At 42.7% G+C, this 17,258-nt stretch overlaps 1 protein-coding gene across 2 annotated transcripts in view; it reads left to right on the top strand.

Moving 5' to 3' along the window:
• PHEX (phosphate regulating endopeptidase homolog X-linked) overlaps positions 1-17,258 on the top strand; it is a 109,293-nt gene that overhangs the window by 30,366 nt on the left and 61,669 nt on the right. For both annotated transcript variants that reach the window (XM_030020871.2, XM_030020872.2), the window contains exons 7-10: positions 4,018-4,134; positions 7,261-7,344; positions 7,656-7,801; positions 14,210-14,303. In XM_030020871.2, coding sequence (XP_029876731.1) covers positions 4,018-4,134; positions 7,261-7,344; positions 7,656-7,801; positions 14,210-14,303 — 441 coding nt within the window. The remainder of the gene's footprint in view (positions 1-4,017; positions 4,135-7,260; positions 7,345-7,655; positions 7,802-14,209; positions 14,304-17,258) is intronic.

The raw sequence follows: 17,258 nt of genomic DNA, 5'->3' as shown, positions 1-17,258 counted from the left end.
AATCTGCCTCACTGTGCACTTCTCTAACCTGTACTTTTTCAACTTGGTGAACAACCACAACTGCTCTCCCCTCATCCAGCATGATATTAATGTAATTGTAGAAGGTTATTAGGCTGGTTAAGTATGATTTTCCCCTTCATAAATCCATGCTCGCTACTCCTGATCACCTTGTCCTTCATGTCTTTGGAAGTAGTTTCCAGAAGGATTTTCTCTATCACCTTCCCAGGGATTGATATGAGGCTGACCAGCTTGTAGTTCCATGGATCTTCCTTCTTGCATTCCTTGAAGATAGGGGTGATACTTGGTCTCTTCCAGCCTTTAGGAACCTTACCCAAGAGCTGTGACCTTCCAAATATTATCCAGAGTGGACTTGCAATGGTATCAGCCAGCTCCCTCAGCACTCATGAGTGCAACCTATCAGACCCCCTGGATTTACTTATAACCACTTTGCTCCCTAATCTGGTCGTCCTCCACTGAGGACAGGCCCTCCTTGCTCATGACTTCCCCTCTGGTCTCAGTAGCCTGGGATTCCTGAAGGCCAGTCTTACCAGTAAACACTGGAGCAAAGTTGGCATTGAATGTCTTGGCCTTTTCAGTGTCATTTGTCACCTTGCTCCATTTAGCAGCAGATCCATGTTCTCCCTAGTCTTCCTTTTGTTGTTATGTACTTGTAGAGTCTTTTCTCGTCGGTCTTCACATCCCTTGCCAGATTCCACTTCAGGTTGGCCTTGGCTTTCCTAACCATATCCCTGCAAGGTTTGTCAGCAACTCTGTGCTCCTGGGTCACCTGTCTGTGCTTCTACCTCTTATACACTTCCTTCTTATGTTTGAGTTTAGTTAGGAGCTCCTTGTACAACCATGGAGGCCTCCTACCACCTTTGCTTGATTTCCTACTTGTAAGAATGGACCTTTCTTGAGCTTGGAGGAGCTCAGGTAGATCTTCATGCATTCGCACTGGTCTCTCACATAAAGGACAACTCCCCCTCCTCACCTTCCCAGCCCATCCTTCCTAAAAAACCTGTATCCATCCATTGCAGCACTCCAGTTGCACAAGTTCTCCCACCATGTTTCTGTGATCCCAGTGAGGTCATAGCCCTGTAACTCCACACAGACTTCTAACTCCTCCTGTTTTTTCCCCATGCTGTGTGCATTAGCGTAAAGGTATTTCCAAGGGACACCCAGTCATGCTGATTCTTCAGTATGGCCTTGAGAGCTTTCTTTATAAGGCTGTCCTGCAGGTACTTCCTTCTTTACATACTTACCCTCAAAGGGGTTCCATTTCAGCTCTGTTTCCTTGATTGTTATGTCCCCTCTTTTCCCATCACTTGGCTTGCCTACCCTATCTGCACCTTCCTTAGTGGTTTCTTGAGGAATCACTCCCTCCACCATTGTTTCTAGTTTAAAGTTCCTCTTATCACATTGGCCAGCCTGTTGGCAAAGATACTCTTGCCCAGTTTAGTCAAATGGATCCCGTCTCTTCCAAGCAGCTGTGAATTCTCAAAGAGGGTCCCGTGATCAGAGAAACCAAATCTCTACTGCTCATGCTAGCTGCGCAACCAGATGTTAACTGGGAAATCAGAGGAGCCCTCTGATGAAATTTTCATACTGACACTTTCAAGAGCGCAAGATCTGTCACGTCCTCCTCAGACCCTTGCCCCTCACCAGCAGGATCAAGGAGAACAGCATCTGGGACCCGTGCCCTTGACCTCTGTCTCCATAGCCCTGTAGTCATGCTTGATACTTCCAGGTCACCCCTGGTACTAGCGTTGGTGCCTACTGGGAAGAGCAGCAGGGAACTGCAGTCAGAGGGCTGGATAAGCCTTGGTAGCCTCTTCACAACATCCTGAATGCGAGATCGCCAGCAAACAGCAAACCTCCCTAGATGACAGATCAGGTTGGCAGATGGGGACCTCCATTCCCCGCAAGAGTGAGTATCTACCGTTGTCACTTGCTTCTTCCTTCTGGTGGTCCTGAGGGGCTCAGGCTCACCCACAGCAATGCAGCTGATAGCGCTCCTGGGTCCTCATCAGCTACAAGAGCAGTGGACTTCCAGCCTTCATTGTGATGGGAGTTTCCACTTTCCGGCTTCATAGGCACAGGCTTCTCCTGCTCTTCTGCTGAAGGTCCGGGCTTTTGAAGCTGCAGGGTCTCAGGGAAGGTCTGGTTGATCTTTCTCATCTCCTCCGAGGCTGCGTGATCTGTTGACCTCTCACAGCTCTTTCACTTGGCAGCGCAGCTACCCAGCAACTGCACACCTCCTGCATGCTAAAAGACCACGTGCCCCAGCCTTAGTGAGAGACCCCAGGGGCTTCCTGCAGCCCAACTCTTGCAGAGCTACATCCTTCCTTATGAAGCACCGTTTGGGTCCAAGAGCCCGACAACAGAGGCACGGTTACACCAGCGGTGCCCAGGGATGATGCCCTGTGGCATATGACCACCGCATCTAAGGACGGGTATGCCAGACAAAGTTTGCTGGCCTTTTCTTTGTGAACTCCTGCATCTGTTGACAGCCTCCGGGAGCCGTGCTCTGGGCCTGGCTCTTAGGTAGATCTCTCTCTGGCATGGGCTCAAAGGGTCCTCGACCTTTCTTGATCAGGAGTCAGCTAGAAGAAAGGCTGCGGGCACCCTGTGATCAAGCGTGGCTACCAGAATCGGCAGCTGCTGGAGCTACCCTCACCTTAGCTTTTACCTGACCTGGTGGCAGTGGGAACCCTCGTGTCCCTCGGCGGGGAGCCAGGAGTTCCCAGATAGTGGACAAAGTGCCCAGAAGCTCAAGAACATCTCAACGAAGTGAAGCCCAGAAGCTGCCGTGTCCACGGGCTGCCTCGGTGAGCTGCCCTCCGGGCCTGCCTCTTGGGATCAATTAGGCCAGAAGGCTGAGCACATTTCAAGAGCCACTGCAGGTTATTACCATCAATAACCTGAACTCATTTAATGAAGGGAACAAGAGTTCCTCAACAGGTTTCAAGTATATATTTCTTCTTTCCCCCCGCCCTTTGGTTTCTCTGCAACAGCTCAGTTTCTTGCTGCTTTTCTATGGACAGCAGTCATGAACCACCGATGTTTATCAAGGGCTTGAATGTATCAATATTTGACAATGACAGCACCTTTTTCCCCCTCACTCGATGAAAGCCTGTGGGCAGTATCCAGCAGATACAGCTACTGATTAAGTTTTTACAGTTTTGCTTCCCTTTTGAGTTCCCTGAGAGGTTAGTCAGTATTTTAGCCACATCTATCAGACTAGATGATGCCAGGATACAAAGGCTTGTATCTACTAAAAGATTTAAGGTGGAATGCGTTGGGGTATGTTTTTGCCTTTCTTGGACTGCGGGTCGGTAGGAGTTGATGAGGAGCAATCTGATGCCTCCAAAATCTCTGAAGCATTATGCTGGGGGGGGGATGTAGCACAGAAATCACTGCAGTATCATTACGTACAGTGTATTTTGCTAAAATTTGTGTATACACACTGAGACTAAAATGTGCTTTATTGGGATAGCCCGGGGAGAGCAGAGCAGAGCACTGTGGCAGGTACACGTGTTGCAGTGCCGTGGCAGGAATAGAGGAGAAAGCTCAGTGGAGTGTCCCTTTATCTCCCTATCTTCTCAGCTGCTAAGCTTGCACTTGTATACAAGTACTTCTTCAGTCCTACTCTGATTACTGTATGAGTTGGCGTAAAATATTGGTGTACACTCTTACACGTTGTCTAATCCCATTGTAAGAGCTGTAAGTGTTGTCAGTCTAATCCAGAAATGTCACTTACATTTTCTGAGATTTATACTCTGTGAACCACAGCAGGTATCTCTGTCTGTCATGCACAGTACGTTTACAGTGTTATTTATCCTTTTTTTCCTTGATGACAGCAGGCATTCAAGGTAAGGAAGGCACAATATTGGTTGCTAGGGCATGAAAGTACAAAGTATTATACTCCTTGCTATAACTGGGCATTTCTGGTCTACTGCTACAGCTGCGCTCAAGAGCAAATCCAGTTGTGATTTCACTCTTTCTGTTTGTTTACAGTACCGAGATGCCTTTTTGCAGTTCATGGTTGATACAGCAGTGCTGCTGGGCGCAAACGCTTCACGAGCTGAATCTGATATGAAGTCGGTTCTAAGACTGGAAGTTAAAATAGCGGAGGTTGGTAATGTAATGTGGGGTTGAAGCTAGCTGTTACAAAAAAACCCCTGGCCTGTATCAGAAGTAGCATGGCCAGCAGGAGCAGGGAAGCGACCTGTACTGGGCACTGGTGAGGCTGCACCTCGAGTCCTGTGTTCAGTTTTGGGCCCCTCACTACAGGAAAGACATGGAGGTGCTGGAGCGTGTCCAGAGAAGGGCAACCAAGTTGGTGAGGGGCCTGGAGCACAAGTCCTATGAGGAGTGGCTGAGGGAACTGGGGTTGTTCAGTCTGGAGAAAAGGAGGCTGAGGGGAAACCTCATCGCTCTCTACAACTGCCTGGAAGGAGGTTGTAGTGAGGTGGGGATCAGTCTCTTCTCCCAAGGAACAAGTCATGGGATGAGAGGAAATGGCCTCAAGTTGCGCCAGGGGAGGTTTAGATTGGATGTTAGGAACAATTTCTTCACCGAAAGGGTTGTCAGGGCATTGGAACAGGCTGCCCAGGGAAGTGGTGGTGTCACCATCCCTGGAAGTATTTAAAAGACATGTAGATGTGAGACTTAGGGACATGGTTTAGTGGTGGACTTGGCAGTGTTAGGTTTATGGTTGGACTCAATGATCTTAAAGGTCTCTTCCAACCCAAATTATTCTTTGATTCTATGATTCTGTAATTTTGAACTTGGGCAGAATTTGAGTCCCTGCTGTGCAGCTATGTTGAGAATACATGACCATGTATTCAGGAAGCAGACCAGGCTGATTCTCTGTGGAACAGTCTAAAAGCAGTGCAAGACTGAGGTGGGATATTGGCGTTCGGTAGTGAGAGGGTGGTGGTTACAGCAGCACCGCAGTTAGCTCCTGAGCTGCTTTCATGGGGCACCCTGGGAGAGGGGATGAGAAACTCCATGAGTTTTAATTTAGGGGACCCAGTGAATTTAGGAAAGCTAAGCAGATTTAAATCTGGTACTTGGTTCTGACCGATTTACTTGGCAACATTTTTCCCCTCTTGTGGAGTTTAATTTATGCATTAGGACTGTTGCAAGCTGAAGGAGTGTTTCTGCTTCCCCGTATCCCTGTTTCAGTATGGCTAACACAGGAATCCTGCTCCCCGGAGCTGCAAGTCCATTATCGTTTCCACTTCTTCTAAAGCTAGAGAGAAGAGTTAGCCTCGATGTTGGAAAACAGCAAAAGTTAGGGCTACAAACTTGACCCTGATTTACAGAACTGCCAGCTGAGCTGAGTATTTCTTCATATCGCCAAGGAAAGAAGCTGTCCCCTGTGAAATGCTGGGTCTCCTGTTAACAGAGAAGCCTGTTGCACAGGGCAGGTGATGCAGCAGATGACTTTTCCCTGGGCTCTGCTGTTGCAGTCTACAGGAGGAAAGGCAGTGATGCTTCTTAACGGGGTGTGTGTGGAGAATTGAGGGCCATCCACAATAGTAGTAAATCAGTGTTTCCATCTCTCTGCTGAAAGAGATGAAATTTTGTCAAACCTCTAAATAAAGCCCAATATTCAGCTTCAGATACCTAATGTGGGTGGACTAATGAGCAGATGCTTCATTGTGACCCAGTAGACTTGAAAAACAGAAAATGTTTCTTCTCTTTATCAGTGGTGTGATAAGAAGAAGCATCGCTACCTCTGGTAGCTCTAATGCTTTACTTAATGAATGTCTTGCAGAGCTTTAATCCACGAAGTACATAGGTGAAGTTGCCATAGAAGATGACATGGATCGTATAACAACCCTCAGGATCAGTAATGCATACCATAGTGCAACAAGCCATATTTGCTCATGGTTACCTAATTTCCCTTCAGTGTGAACAATCCTCCTAAAATGTATCCAGATATTAGGCATGAGTCCAGAGACATGGATTGTTGCATAATTCCTAAGGAGCACAATGATTTATGTAAACATTTTACCATGATTTCAAAAGGAGATAGTCCTGTTTGTTACTTAGGCTTTTACTGTACCCTGTGTTCCCCTGCATTCATTTAAAGTGAGAGTATATAACCGAGAACTTGTGCGCTCAGGGGGAGACAGCAAGAATAAAGGGAGGATATTTTGGATATAGGAAGGAGTGGCATGCTTCGAGAGAGCTGCTTGTGTACAAGGAAGATTTCAATTAGGTTTGAATTACTGGAGGAAGAGGGAAAGCTTTGAGAGGAAGGGAGCAAACGGGTTCAAGAAGAGTTTAAAGATTTGTCAGATAAATGAAATTTGCAGAAAGGGAGAAGAAAGTAATTTTTTTTCTGTGTGGCTTGAGCAATAGTAAAACCGCAGACCCTTACTGGAGAATTTTGATTGGAGAACTGCCAGCTGTCTGGTTAGTCTGGCGTCAATCTCTGTCCTCTTTAAATTGCACAGCGTACAGCCTGTTATATAGGATTTACCTTAGAGCAGGGCTGGAATTGCCATCGGGAATTCTTGTTCCTCTTGAACCCTGAGAAAATTTTGAGCTATATCTTGTACTTGGTTTGTTTTTCTGTTATGAACCATACTGCCATCCTGGAATCTGAATGTCCCTTGTCAGTTATAAAAGGACTTGTTTTCTATTTAGGAATTCTTTTGCTATGTCCTTCGACTGTGACACTGCAGAGGATCCTGAGGTCTGGCTCCTCTGGGTCACCCGGATGAGAGTCCTGGCTGGAGAATGCTTTAATTCATGTCTGGCCTATATACCCAGGTTTCCTGCTATGGAAATCAGGATGGTGGGGTAAAATAAGGAGAAACTTGTGTGTATCTGGCTCTTCCCTCACACGGAGTCAGGCCATAGCAAGAACATGTTCAAATCCGAGAGATGAGATGCGCTTCCAGCATACCTATCTCAGATTTGACCTTTTAAACCATATAGTTTGGAGCTGGCACGATTCTATCTGCATTTCCTTAGTATAATCAGAGTAAAAATTGGTCCAATATGTTCAAAGAAGACATGCAGCTCATTAAATTCCCCAGTAATGAGTTCAACTGACAATGAACTGTGTTCCGTTTCTCCTGGTTAAATGCCATCCTCAGAGAGGGAAGTTAATGCCATGAATGCTTGGAAAACAGGTGGTGAGATATTTCTGCACTGGGATTATGATGGATAGTAATGATGTAAGAGCAGGTCCCTGCAAAATAATCCTTGTTTTGATGTTTGTTTGGTTTTTTTTCCCAGATCATGATTCCATATGAAAATCGCACAAGTGAGGTGATGTACAATAAAATGAACATATCGGAGCTTAGTGCCATGATTCCACAGGTTGGTTGAGGATAAATGCAAAATTATTCTTTTAGCGTCTGACCTATATAATTAAAATTGCCTTTAGTACACAGAGCAGCATGTTAAAGGAATATCGCTAGGAATGTGCGTACTCAATTACAATATATGTTCTTTTAAATATAGTTATGACTTTACTGAGGTTTGAAAACACATGTGATGACAAAGTGCAATAATTTCTGAATTTTTTAGTAAGTAAATCTTTGAAACCGTTAGTCTCACAGGTGAAACTTAGTTAATAAACCATCTCTCTTCATAATCTGCTTTAACCAGCCTTCTCTTTGTCATTGCAGTTTGACTGGCTGGGATACATCAAGAAGGTGATTGACACCAGACTCTATCCTGAGCTCAAAGATATAGGTCCTTCAGAAAATGTGATTGTCCGCGTTCCCCAATACTTCAAAGATTTATTCAGGATACTAGAAAATGAAAGGAAAAAGTAAGGATCCTATGATGGTTTCACCCACACTTACGAAGGGAAATCAAATGCTGGGCTTTTCCTGGGTTTTTCAGATGTTTCAGATGTTCTTGGAATCAAGCCTCTAGGCAAAAGGTCTGTGTGGTTTTGTCTGAATGAGGATTATAGATTTCAGCTTGTGTGTAGCAGGAGAATTTGCAGTTTCAACACCTTTTTTTTTTTTTTTATGGAAAACACAGGTTGCAGTGAAGTTGCTCTTTCCAGATGCGTTCAACATCTCTTACTTGTATAGGGTCTTGCACGTTGTGAAATCATTTACGCCTGTAGAATATAGTTGTAAAATGCAGGTAGCTCATATTAAACACAGTAGATGTGCTTTGCACAGGGAAGCAAGACAGCTTTGGGCAGTGTGATGAAAAAGTTTGTGAAGATGACATCCCATTTTGAAACGTTATTGATGACATTTAAGTGATTTCTGTGATAATTTTCTCTCTGCTGAGGCATGTTGCTGAACTTTTAAAAAAATATTGTCAGGCTGTCATCTCCAAAAATCATTCTTTGCTGATTGTACAGTATGGCTACAACTAAATTTATATTTCAGAAAAAAAGGCTAATTCAGAAGCATTATTTTTACATTGTTGGTCTATGTTTCCAGTGACAGAATGCTTACATTAATTCATAGTACCTGTAAAAATAACACACAGATCAAACAATAAGAAAAATAAAAATGATTGATCTGCCTACAGATCATCAAACATCCTTTCTTTACAAAATTCAGACAAATATCGTTAGCGTACCACCAATCTTAATCTACTGAAGAAAGCCTTCTAAACTGTTTGGGCTGTCCATGCTTTGTATCTCAAAGTTAGTCATGTCAGTGGGGATAAAGCAGTGATTTAGAGGATGCACATGTAGCAAGACAACGGAGAATTAGTTATTCCCTGTGTACAGATGCACTTACACACAAATACATTCTATAACTGCAGAGTAAATACCTGGAGGCTTTTTCCATTAGGGTCTTATTCAGGGAAAATCGGAGTATTCAAGAAGAGTTAAACCAGCCTGTGTGTCATGGCAGAGGGAGGCTGGAGTAATGACCAGAAAAAATTGCAATGCCCATCTTCAGCAGATCCCGAGACCAGCTTCCTGATCCCCCCAGCCAAAAGCAGTGTCCGATTTCCAGTATATTCATGCTGCATATCTTATAGCTGGTGATGGTTTAGACATTTTCTGCTCAGTCTTACCCTAAGAAATTTGTACCATAAAATGTTAGAAATGGCAAATAATGCTAAAGTCAACCCAAGCAGACTTCAAATTCTTGTACGTAAAATCCTTCCAAACAGTCACTGCATGATAACAACGATCATATTTATCTATTAGATGATAATGTTCATTACTTAAAATGTCATGGTCTGCTTCGGAAGTGATCTTGTTATCTGGCCTGAGAAAATTAGGAAATCATCTTAATGCGAACTCTTAACAATAAGGTCTCAACATTTCCCTGTAGGGTGAAGTCTGAAAGCTTAACAAGGATAATTTCTGTTAGGTAATCTCATTTGTCAATCTCCATATGATATTTTAAAGATTAAATTAGTGCAAACAACAAGGATTTGGTTTGTTACCAATACCTAATATTGGTAACAATATTACCAGTAGTAATTATTAGTAATTTAGGAAATATTTATAAATATTTAATAAATAAAAATGGTAAAAATTAGTAAATATCTAGGCCAATCAAATTCCTAGTAAAGCATTCCAAAACTTTAGATTTGCTTCAGTGATTAGGACGTGAATTTGCTTCAGTGATTAGGATGTGAATTTACTTGTCATCATTTCAGGAGATGCAGCGTCATTAGGAGAAGCAGGTACTTCCGCCAAGATCATATGCTTTTCAGTTACAAACCTTCTATCCCTAAATTATACTTTTATTCCAATGCCTCGTGCGTCCCTTTCCCAGATGAGCACCCTGCTGGCATGGGTACTAATCAAAATGGCACAAAAAGATGGTTCATGCCCCAGTGATCTGGCAAAGTACTCCATGGAGTTTGTTTCAGGTGGAGGGAAGAATGGAGCGAAAATTAAGTCTGGCTACAGAAGCAGTTCCCGGTGATGGAGGTGACAAGTTGTATGGACTCACAATCATCGTATTAAAAATTGCTCCCTCGGAGAACCTGCCGAACAATCTTGAATTGTGAAATCATTCACACGGCGATGTTACTAGGAAATAGCACGCTGGCAGGGTGTAGAGTGAATTTAGTAGAATAAGGCTGTTATTTACTTGACAACCCCGCTGCATATAATCAAGTTACCGTGTGGAGCTTGAAAGCCGTGCCGCTGTGTGGTTCGGAGGGCTGTCTGAAATTCCCGAGCCAGGGCACTGCTGTGAGTCCAGCCCAGGAGCACGGCTCGCGCTCGCAGGCGGCCCCAGAAGCTGAGGACCTAGCCCGCAGGAGTTTCCATCAGCCCTGGGCTAGCTAGCCTGTCCTGGCAGGAATTCAGTGCTGAAGTCAGTCACACCTTCTTCGTCAGAAGTCTCCAGGGATTCCTTCACTTTTTTTAGTGAAGGAATTTTTCATGCAGTTTATATCTATTGCAGGAAGAAGAGGGGTATGTTGAGAGCACAGGTGTAGCTGTGGTATAAATGAGATAACGGCAGAGCTCCAGTACAGCTGTGCCACGTGAGGGGCGAGACGGGACTGTGCTGGCACCAGTTAGGAGGCCCTTATATCCTGTTACCTGTGGGCTGGTGCTTTATGTGTGAGCCATAAATAGGACACAGTAAATTGTGTCCTTGTTGGAGACGTTTGCAGCTGTCGAAGGAAGCAGCTTTATCGTTCTCATGGATGTCAGAATGAATAACGGGTTTCCTTTGCCTTACCTTACCCCACCTTGCAGTATGGGGCGATTAACAGAGAAGTACTCTGTAATTCCTGCAGCGTAAGAGGAGTTTTCTTTAGAGAGGAACAGGGGCACTAGATCTCCTTTCTGGTCTTAGCCTGCCTCTGAAGAATTAGAGAGAGAAGTTACAACAATTTGACTTGAACTAGTGCCTCTAGCAATAGAGGCAGAAGTTTTACAGTACTTATAATTTGATTCATGACTCAATTCTGAATACAATTTTCAAACAGATGTCAGAATTTGTGAAAGGGATCTTTTTCTTAAAATATCAATTAATTTGTCCATCTATTTCACGTTAAATCTATCCTCTTCAATTGCCACCATGTGTGTGGATTAAAATATTACAAACTCACAGAACTTTACATGAGCGACCGACTTTGTTGCCAGACAAGGTAGAGAGTTCCTTAGTAGATGTTCATAAGCACTGGTATAATTTTAACTGTCCCAGCAAACAAGCTCTCTGCCACCTCCTTTGGGAGTGTGTATCACAATAATGGTCATATTGGTTAAGAGCGAGCCTATGCTTCTTTCTGTAACAGTCATTTTGAAGTTAAAATAGGGGACTATGTACTGCACTCTTCTGAAAGGTTACAACAGCAAATGCTCTGATCTCATCGAAAGAGCAGAGAGGATTTGTGTGTTCTGTTTGTGTGTTGGATTTTGCTCCATGTGAAGAGGTTAACTTCTCTGAGCCTCAGTGAACTTAGCTGTGAGATTGGGGTGAAAATCACACCAAGATATGCACTGGAGGCATTTCATAACCAAAAAGTGTCAGTTGTTAAACCAAATGAAGATGACCAATTGATTTTAAGTTTGTATAGTTAGCCAAAAATGTAAAATGATCATCCCCAAAATAGGAAAACAAATTCAGATAAAATATGATTTTGTTTTATTTTGAAAAACAAAATGAAGAACACCAGCCCTGAAACAACAACAACAAAACCCCTCAACCTTTCCCCCTGTGGCCCCACTCAGCAAATAAGCATACCTCTAGGCTTTGAAGCAAAACCTTCCTGTTGTTTTATGCATCGTATGCATCAGTGGATTCTAGTGTGATTACAATCAGGAATTATTACAATCTCATCAGACAGCTTGGGTTTAGGACATGTCAGCCTTCTTTTCCTTTCCAAATTAAAACACACATCAGTTAATTGTGGGATACTTCCTGAAACTGGCAGCTGCCTTCATTACTTATGCCTGATACAAAAGTTTTTGAATCCCTCTTGATATTAGTGTCTTTGAATAAGTCACCTTTTTGAGACTCACCCTTTACAAACGTCAATCTCACATTCACTACCAATTTGACAGAGGTTCCCCAACTCAGACGTAAGGACAAACACCACCAGATGAGAACAAGAAGCACACAGAAGGGAGAATTGATTTTTTGGTAGCAATTAAATACTGAATTGTAACACAAAATTGGTTTATGATAGCAGTCTATTTAGCTGAGCATTTTTTACCAAAGACTTCTGATTGAAATGAAATCTTTAAACCTGTTAATCTGTAGGGCTTGCATAAATACTGTTTTAGATCCACAGAGTAGTAACTGCCGGAGCATGGACACCGTTCAGCTCTGCTGAAATACCTGAGGCAGATAGTTGTGAGGCTTGTGGAGTTCGAGTCATTTACAAAACCAATGAGAGCTGGGCATTTTTAGGGTGCTTCAGTTGCCATTGAGTGAGGAAATTCCACATTGTCAGAAATGTGTTAAGGAGAAAATATATACTGTCTGGTATTTCATAGGTTGGAATGAATTTTTAATGACCCTAAGCATCATCTCAAAATGGTTTGATTATCTAAGCAGAGCTACCTGTTTTGGCTTTTGTAACATGTATTGTGTTATAAATGTACATTATCCATGCTAAAGAGATTTTTCAGATAGGTTTTACAATTATTGTGGGGATTTATGTGTACTATATATCTGTATACTAAAAGAAGGAATATGCCCAGTGTGAGAGATGAGAAGTATAAAAGGCAGGACTTACGCATCCCAGCAACTCTCTGCTCCCCTGTAGAAGTTGCCACTGGCCACAAAGACTAGTGAGCATCAGGCCTTTGAGGTGACCGTTGCCTTGAGATCGCACCCTCAAGTTTTCCCGCGTGAAACGAGTTGACCCTATTTCTGACCTATAAGCATCTGCAGACTGAACTGATGAGTAAAACGGGTTCTCCGTTCTCACCTCTTTAGCACCTCTCCAGCCGAGTGACCAAAAGTGTAAGCCTCCAGCAGCAACGTACCTTGAGCTGGAGGCTTTGTGTGGGTGGACTGGAGCTTGCTTAGAGGCAAAACTCAAGTTACGGCTCAGGCGAATGCTGCTGTGAAGACAACATGCCCACAAAGTGTGTTTATAACCTGTTATGATTCAGGGGAGGGGACAGTATGGGATGTGTCCATGAATGAAGCTGATGGAGTGATGATGTTGCAACACCTATGCTGCTCCACACCTACGGCAACGGGAGATGGCAGAAATGGGATTGTTAGAGATGGGAGAGTTGTTCAGTTGGTCCATAACAGCATCTGAGGTTGCAGAGGAGCAATTTTCCTCCCTACGGAGAAGTCTGTGGCCTGCCCAAAATGTTATGTATATCCCAGTGAAGAGCAAACATTTGGCTACCCATAGCTTTAGAGCAATAACTATCCTTGAAAAATATGTCATTTATAAGACAAGATGAGAATAATACGTGTAGGCCATTATTGGACTTGTTTTGAGGCTGTTTGAAGTTGAATTGCATATTTCACGTTGCACCTTTACCTCATACAGCCACTGCTGAGTGTGGAGAGAGCTCAGTCTAGACTAGATAAATCCTCCAGTCAAGTGCTTGAAGTTTTAGAAAAGGGGCATGGATGTCAGGTCTCCTGGGTATTTTAAACAAGTTCTTCCTGGGTGTCTCAGCCTCAGTTCTTACCAGATTCTTGTTACTGAGACTTCTCCTTTTTGGTATTTCAATTATCCATCTGCAAAATAAGAGTGGTAATACTTTAATGACTCTGTGGGTAGTAAGAACTTTTAAAAGCATATTGATAACTTCTAATGAAAGATACAAATATGAGATAATGATAGTATATATGGGATGAACTGTTATCTATTCTGTTTCATAGTTATGATTTATGTGCCCTACTAATGCAGAGAGATAACATTCACTTTGATTTACAAAAGAAAAATCAGTTATTTTCTTATCTCCGGATAGAACTTTTATGCAGCTATTATTACGACACGGTTCTTGCCACTTCTATGGAAAATGAAAACTGCCTTTTGAAAAAAGCATTACCTAAAAATGACATGCTAGGAGATGGACTCGTTATAAATATCCCCTAGAAGATGGTTATCACGGTGCAATTACATATTAACTGGCTGCAATCACACAGATTCTTCTGTGTAATAGGGATTTATCAATTTGGTCATCACTCATTAATTTTCAAGGTGAAATTTCCACCATTCAGTTGAGATGTTTGTAGAGCTATTTCTATGAGTGCTTTGTGGTACATCATATGCATTTCGATGTCTGATAAAAATATGTCTGATTTAACAGGACTCTTGCCAACTATCTGGTGTGGAGGATGGTTTATTCAAGGTTATTTAACCTCAGTAGACGTTTTCAGTATCGGTGGCTGGAATTTTCTCGGGTAAGTTAGAGTTTTATAGCATTTACAATGGTACTAGCGTTGACGTTATTGATTTCCCTTATGGTTGCTTATACCTTTGCAAAACATGAAATGTTTTCCATGCAGGATAAATTTATTGAATAAACTTTTTTTGTTGAAGACTCCCTCTAAAACAATTAAGGCGCACATATTCTTGTATATGACACTAAAGAAAAATGTCTTTTAGATTATGTTAAGGAGTTTTTGAGACCTCCCCTTTAAAAACCTTAGTCTTATGCAGAAACTTGAAAGCTGGAAAGTTTTTGAGTTACGTGCCAGGGCTGTGACCTGTGCTATTCTTGCAGGCCAAACCTGTTTGGCCAAAAACCCTAAGCTTTCGAAAAAAACCTTACTGTTTATGCATGTGTGAATATAGCTCTGGTGAAACAGAAGTCCAAGATTTCAGCTTTTCTAAGCTTGCCTAAACCTCTCTCATGCTCTAGTGCCAGCTTTACATGAGCTCTAGCACATCCATACACCAGCCATTTCCACAGAGAAGCCAATGAGGTGCCTTCCAGCTTGGGGCTGCAGAAGCCCCAGAAGGCGTTAATCACTGCCCCAAGCTATGAGAGCAGAGCTAATTATCTACCAAGTAATATGGGCATTTATGGAAAACACATATGTTTGATTAAGTGAACCCCGAATAGAAGGCCACCCTGATAATCCTGTGGGCAGTGCGAGGGCTCTTCAAGAAAACCAAGGGTGAAACTGAAACGGAAAGGTGCTTTGGCTTGTTTCCAAGTCACTTTAGCGTAGATGGTGAACTTTTTGTTTGTCATTATGAAAATTAGCTGCTTGGTGACATCATGACAACAGGAGGCTGGCATAATACTGGCAGTGGTGTGGTACAGGAGGTGTGGGTGCTCTGTTCTCCCTGGTGAGGCATGTGGGTGGCTAATTGAAGCACCCATAATATCTTTCCTTGAGTAGTACTGGAATAGTTCTGAGTTGATCACACACCTAAAAATAAACTCCAATAGCTTGATGGAAGCTACTCAGGAAAGGCCGTCTCTTATACGTCTGAAATCATATTCAAATCAGTCTTGTTAAAGATGCCATTTTTCTTCATGCAAAATGTGAGAAATTGGCTGTCAGAACCACAGCAACAAGTTTGTAAGTGTGTCCCCTCCTGGGACATTCCTTGCTAGCCAGGTAAAATAGATTAATGCTGGCCATCAGCCAGTCTGCAACATAATACTGAGTTATATTGAGTTATATTATGGCCAGAAAAAATCCTGGAAGGAAACTTTAAGCTTTGGATACTGTGTGTTTTGATGTAGTAACTAGCTGCTGTCACTTCTCTGGGTATTTTGTCCAGAAGTTTAGGGAGAAATCTCATTCAAGTTGATTCAGTGCTTATTAACAACGTTATCAAGGGTTCCATGTAAGTGGTTGTGAAAGCTTAAGAACAGCACAGTAAGGGCAGTGAGTCAGCGGCTCACTCCCATTACCTGCCCCTGGGACTCGGAGTCGGAGAGTTAGTTAAGTGGAGTAAACAGCAATAGCTAATGGTTAATAGCTAAAGTTAAGCGCAGTAAAGAGCTCAGGGGAACAGACTTCACAGGTCAGCAGAAAGGACGTGAGAAATGGAGTCCAAGGCAAAGGCTTTGTTGAACTTTTGTCCAGTTGGAGGCTGGAGGGGTAAAGGCATACAGGTCCTCTGGGATCTTAAAAAGGACCCACCAACCCCTTGCTGGATAAGTGAAGAAAACATTGAATGACTGCTAAAAAGGCATGACCATGAGATGAACCAGTGACCCTTAAAGCAAAAGATATCTCTTAGTCAGTCAGTCAGTCTGTCAGTCATCCTCACCCACCATAAGCATAGTATTTTTTTTCACCAGGTTCTCATTTTCTGTTAGTGGCTTTTACATCTTACACGTAGAAATCTTGGCATCAAGACACTTAAACTCTTTGCAAAGAGAGGGAGAAAGACACGATGAAACTTCAAAGTACTTTGGGTTGAGAAATAGCACAAACCTGCTGACTCTAGAGAAAGTGCTGGGATTGCCACATCAGCAACTATCAGCAGCTCCTCTGCAGTGGTGCTTTGAGTCCTCGCAAATGTGCAGTGGCACCCGGGGAAGAGATCGGTTAATTGTGTTATGGAGCTCTGAATTGACTGGGAGGGCTGGAAACCTGCTATTTATAGTCACTGTTACTACCTGGAGTACTGTGGTTTAGAGTGGTCCATTAATATTAGGAGGACCATTTTGAGGGAGTTGTAGTTGGCTGTTGTAACATAAATATCAATAAACCAGCTGTGAGATATAATGTATTCCCCTCAGCTCTATTTTTATTGGTCTCACAGCCTGCCTTTCTGTCCTCCTTACAGTCAAGCCTCCCTCAAAATAATGATAATTATTATGTTGTAATAATAATATGTCACAGTCTAAAAGTCAGCTCTGCCTCCTGACTCCTTCTGCGGCTGATGCGTAGTCAGAGTTTTTGGAAAGAATTTCAAGCTCTGATGACTAATGCCATGACTCCCCTTCTTCCCCTGCATCAGGAAAAAGCTCCGTTGTGGTTTTGCTTGTACCCTGGAGAGAAATTTTCTTCTCTCTTTTTTTTTTTTTCCTCTTCTTTTTTTTTCTTTTTTTTTTTTTTTTTGAGTGCTGTGTTATATATGAGGGTTGAAGAATTTGGAAACGGAGTTTATTTTCAAATTTGGCTCTGTTTAGGAAACTATTACCTTATGTATTGGTTTGGCTAATGTGACTTTCTTATAGGAGCAGTGTTCTCTGTCATTGAAAATCTATTAGTACACATACAGTATTAATAAAAAGCGTTTGAAAATGCAATTCACTGGTGTATTTGAGTCATTGATTAAGCTTAATTACAGACAATATGATGGAGAAAATCAGTCTTTGAACTACCAAAATATCTGACCTTCAGTAGCTGAGGGTTAGGCTACTCTGGAATTTTCCAATGAAATCT

Source organism: Aquila chrysaetos, chromosome 7, assembly GCF_900496995.4.
Source record: "Aquila chrysaetos chrysaetos chromosome 7, bAquChr1.4, whole genome shotgun sequence".
NCBI classification, from domain to species: Eukaryota; Metazoa; Chordata; class Aves; order Accipitriformes; family Accipitridae; genus Aquila; species Aquila chrysaetos.
The sequence above is the reverse complement of the archived record's forward strand: the minus strand, read 5'-3'. Positions and strand labels throughout refer to the sequence as shown.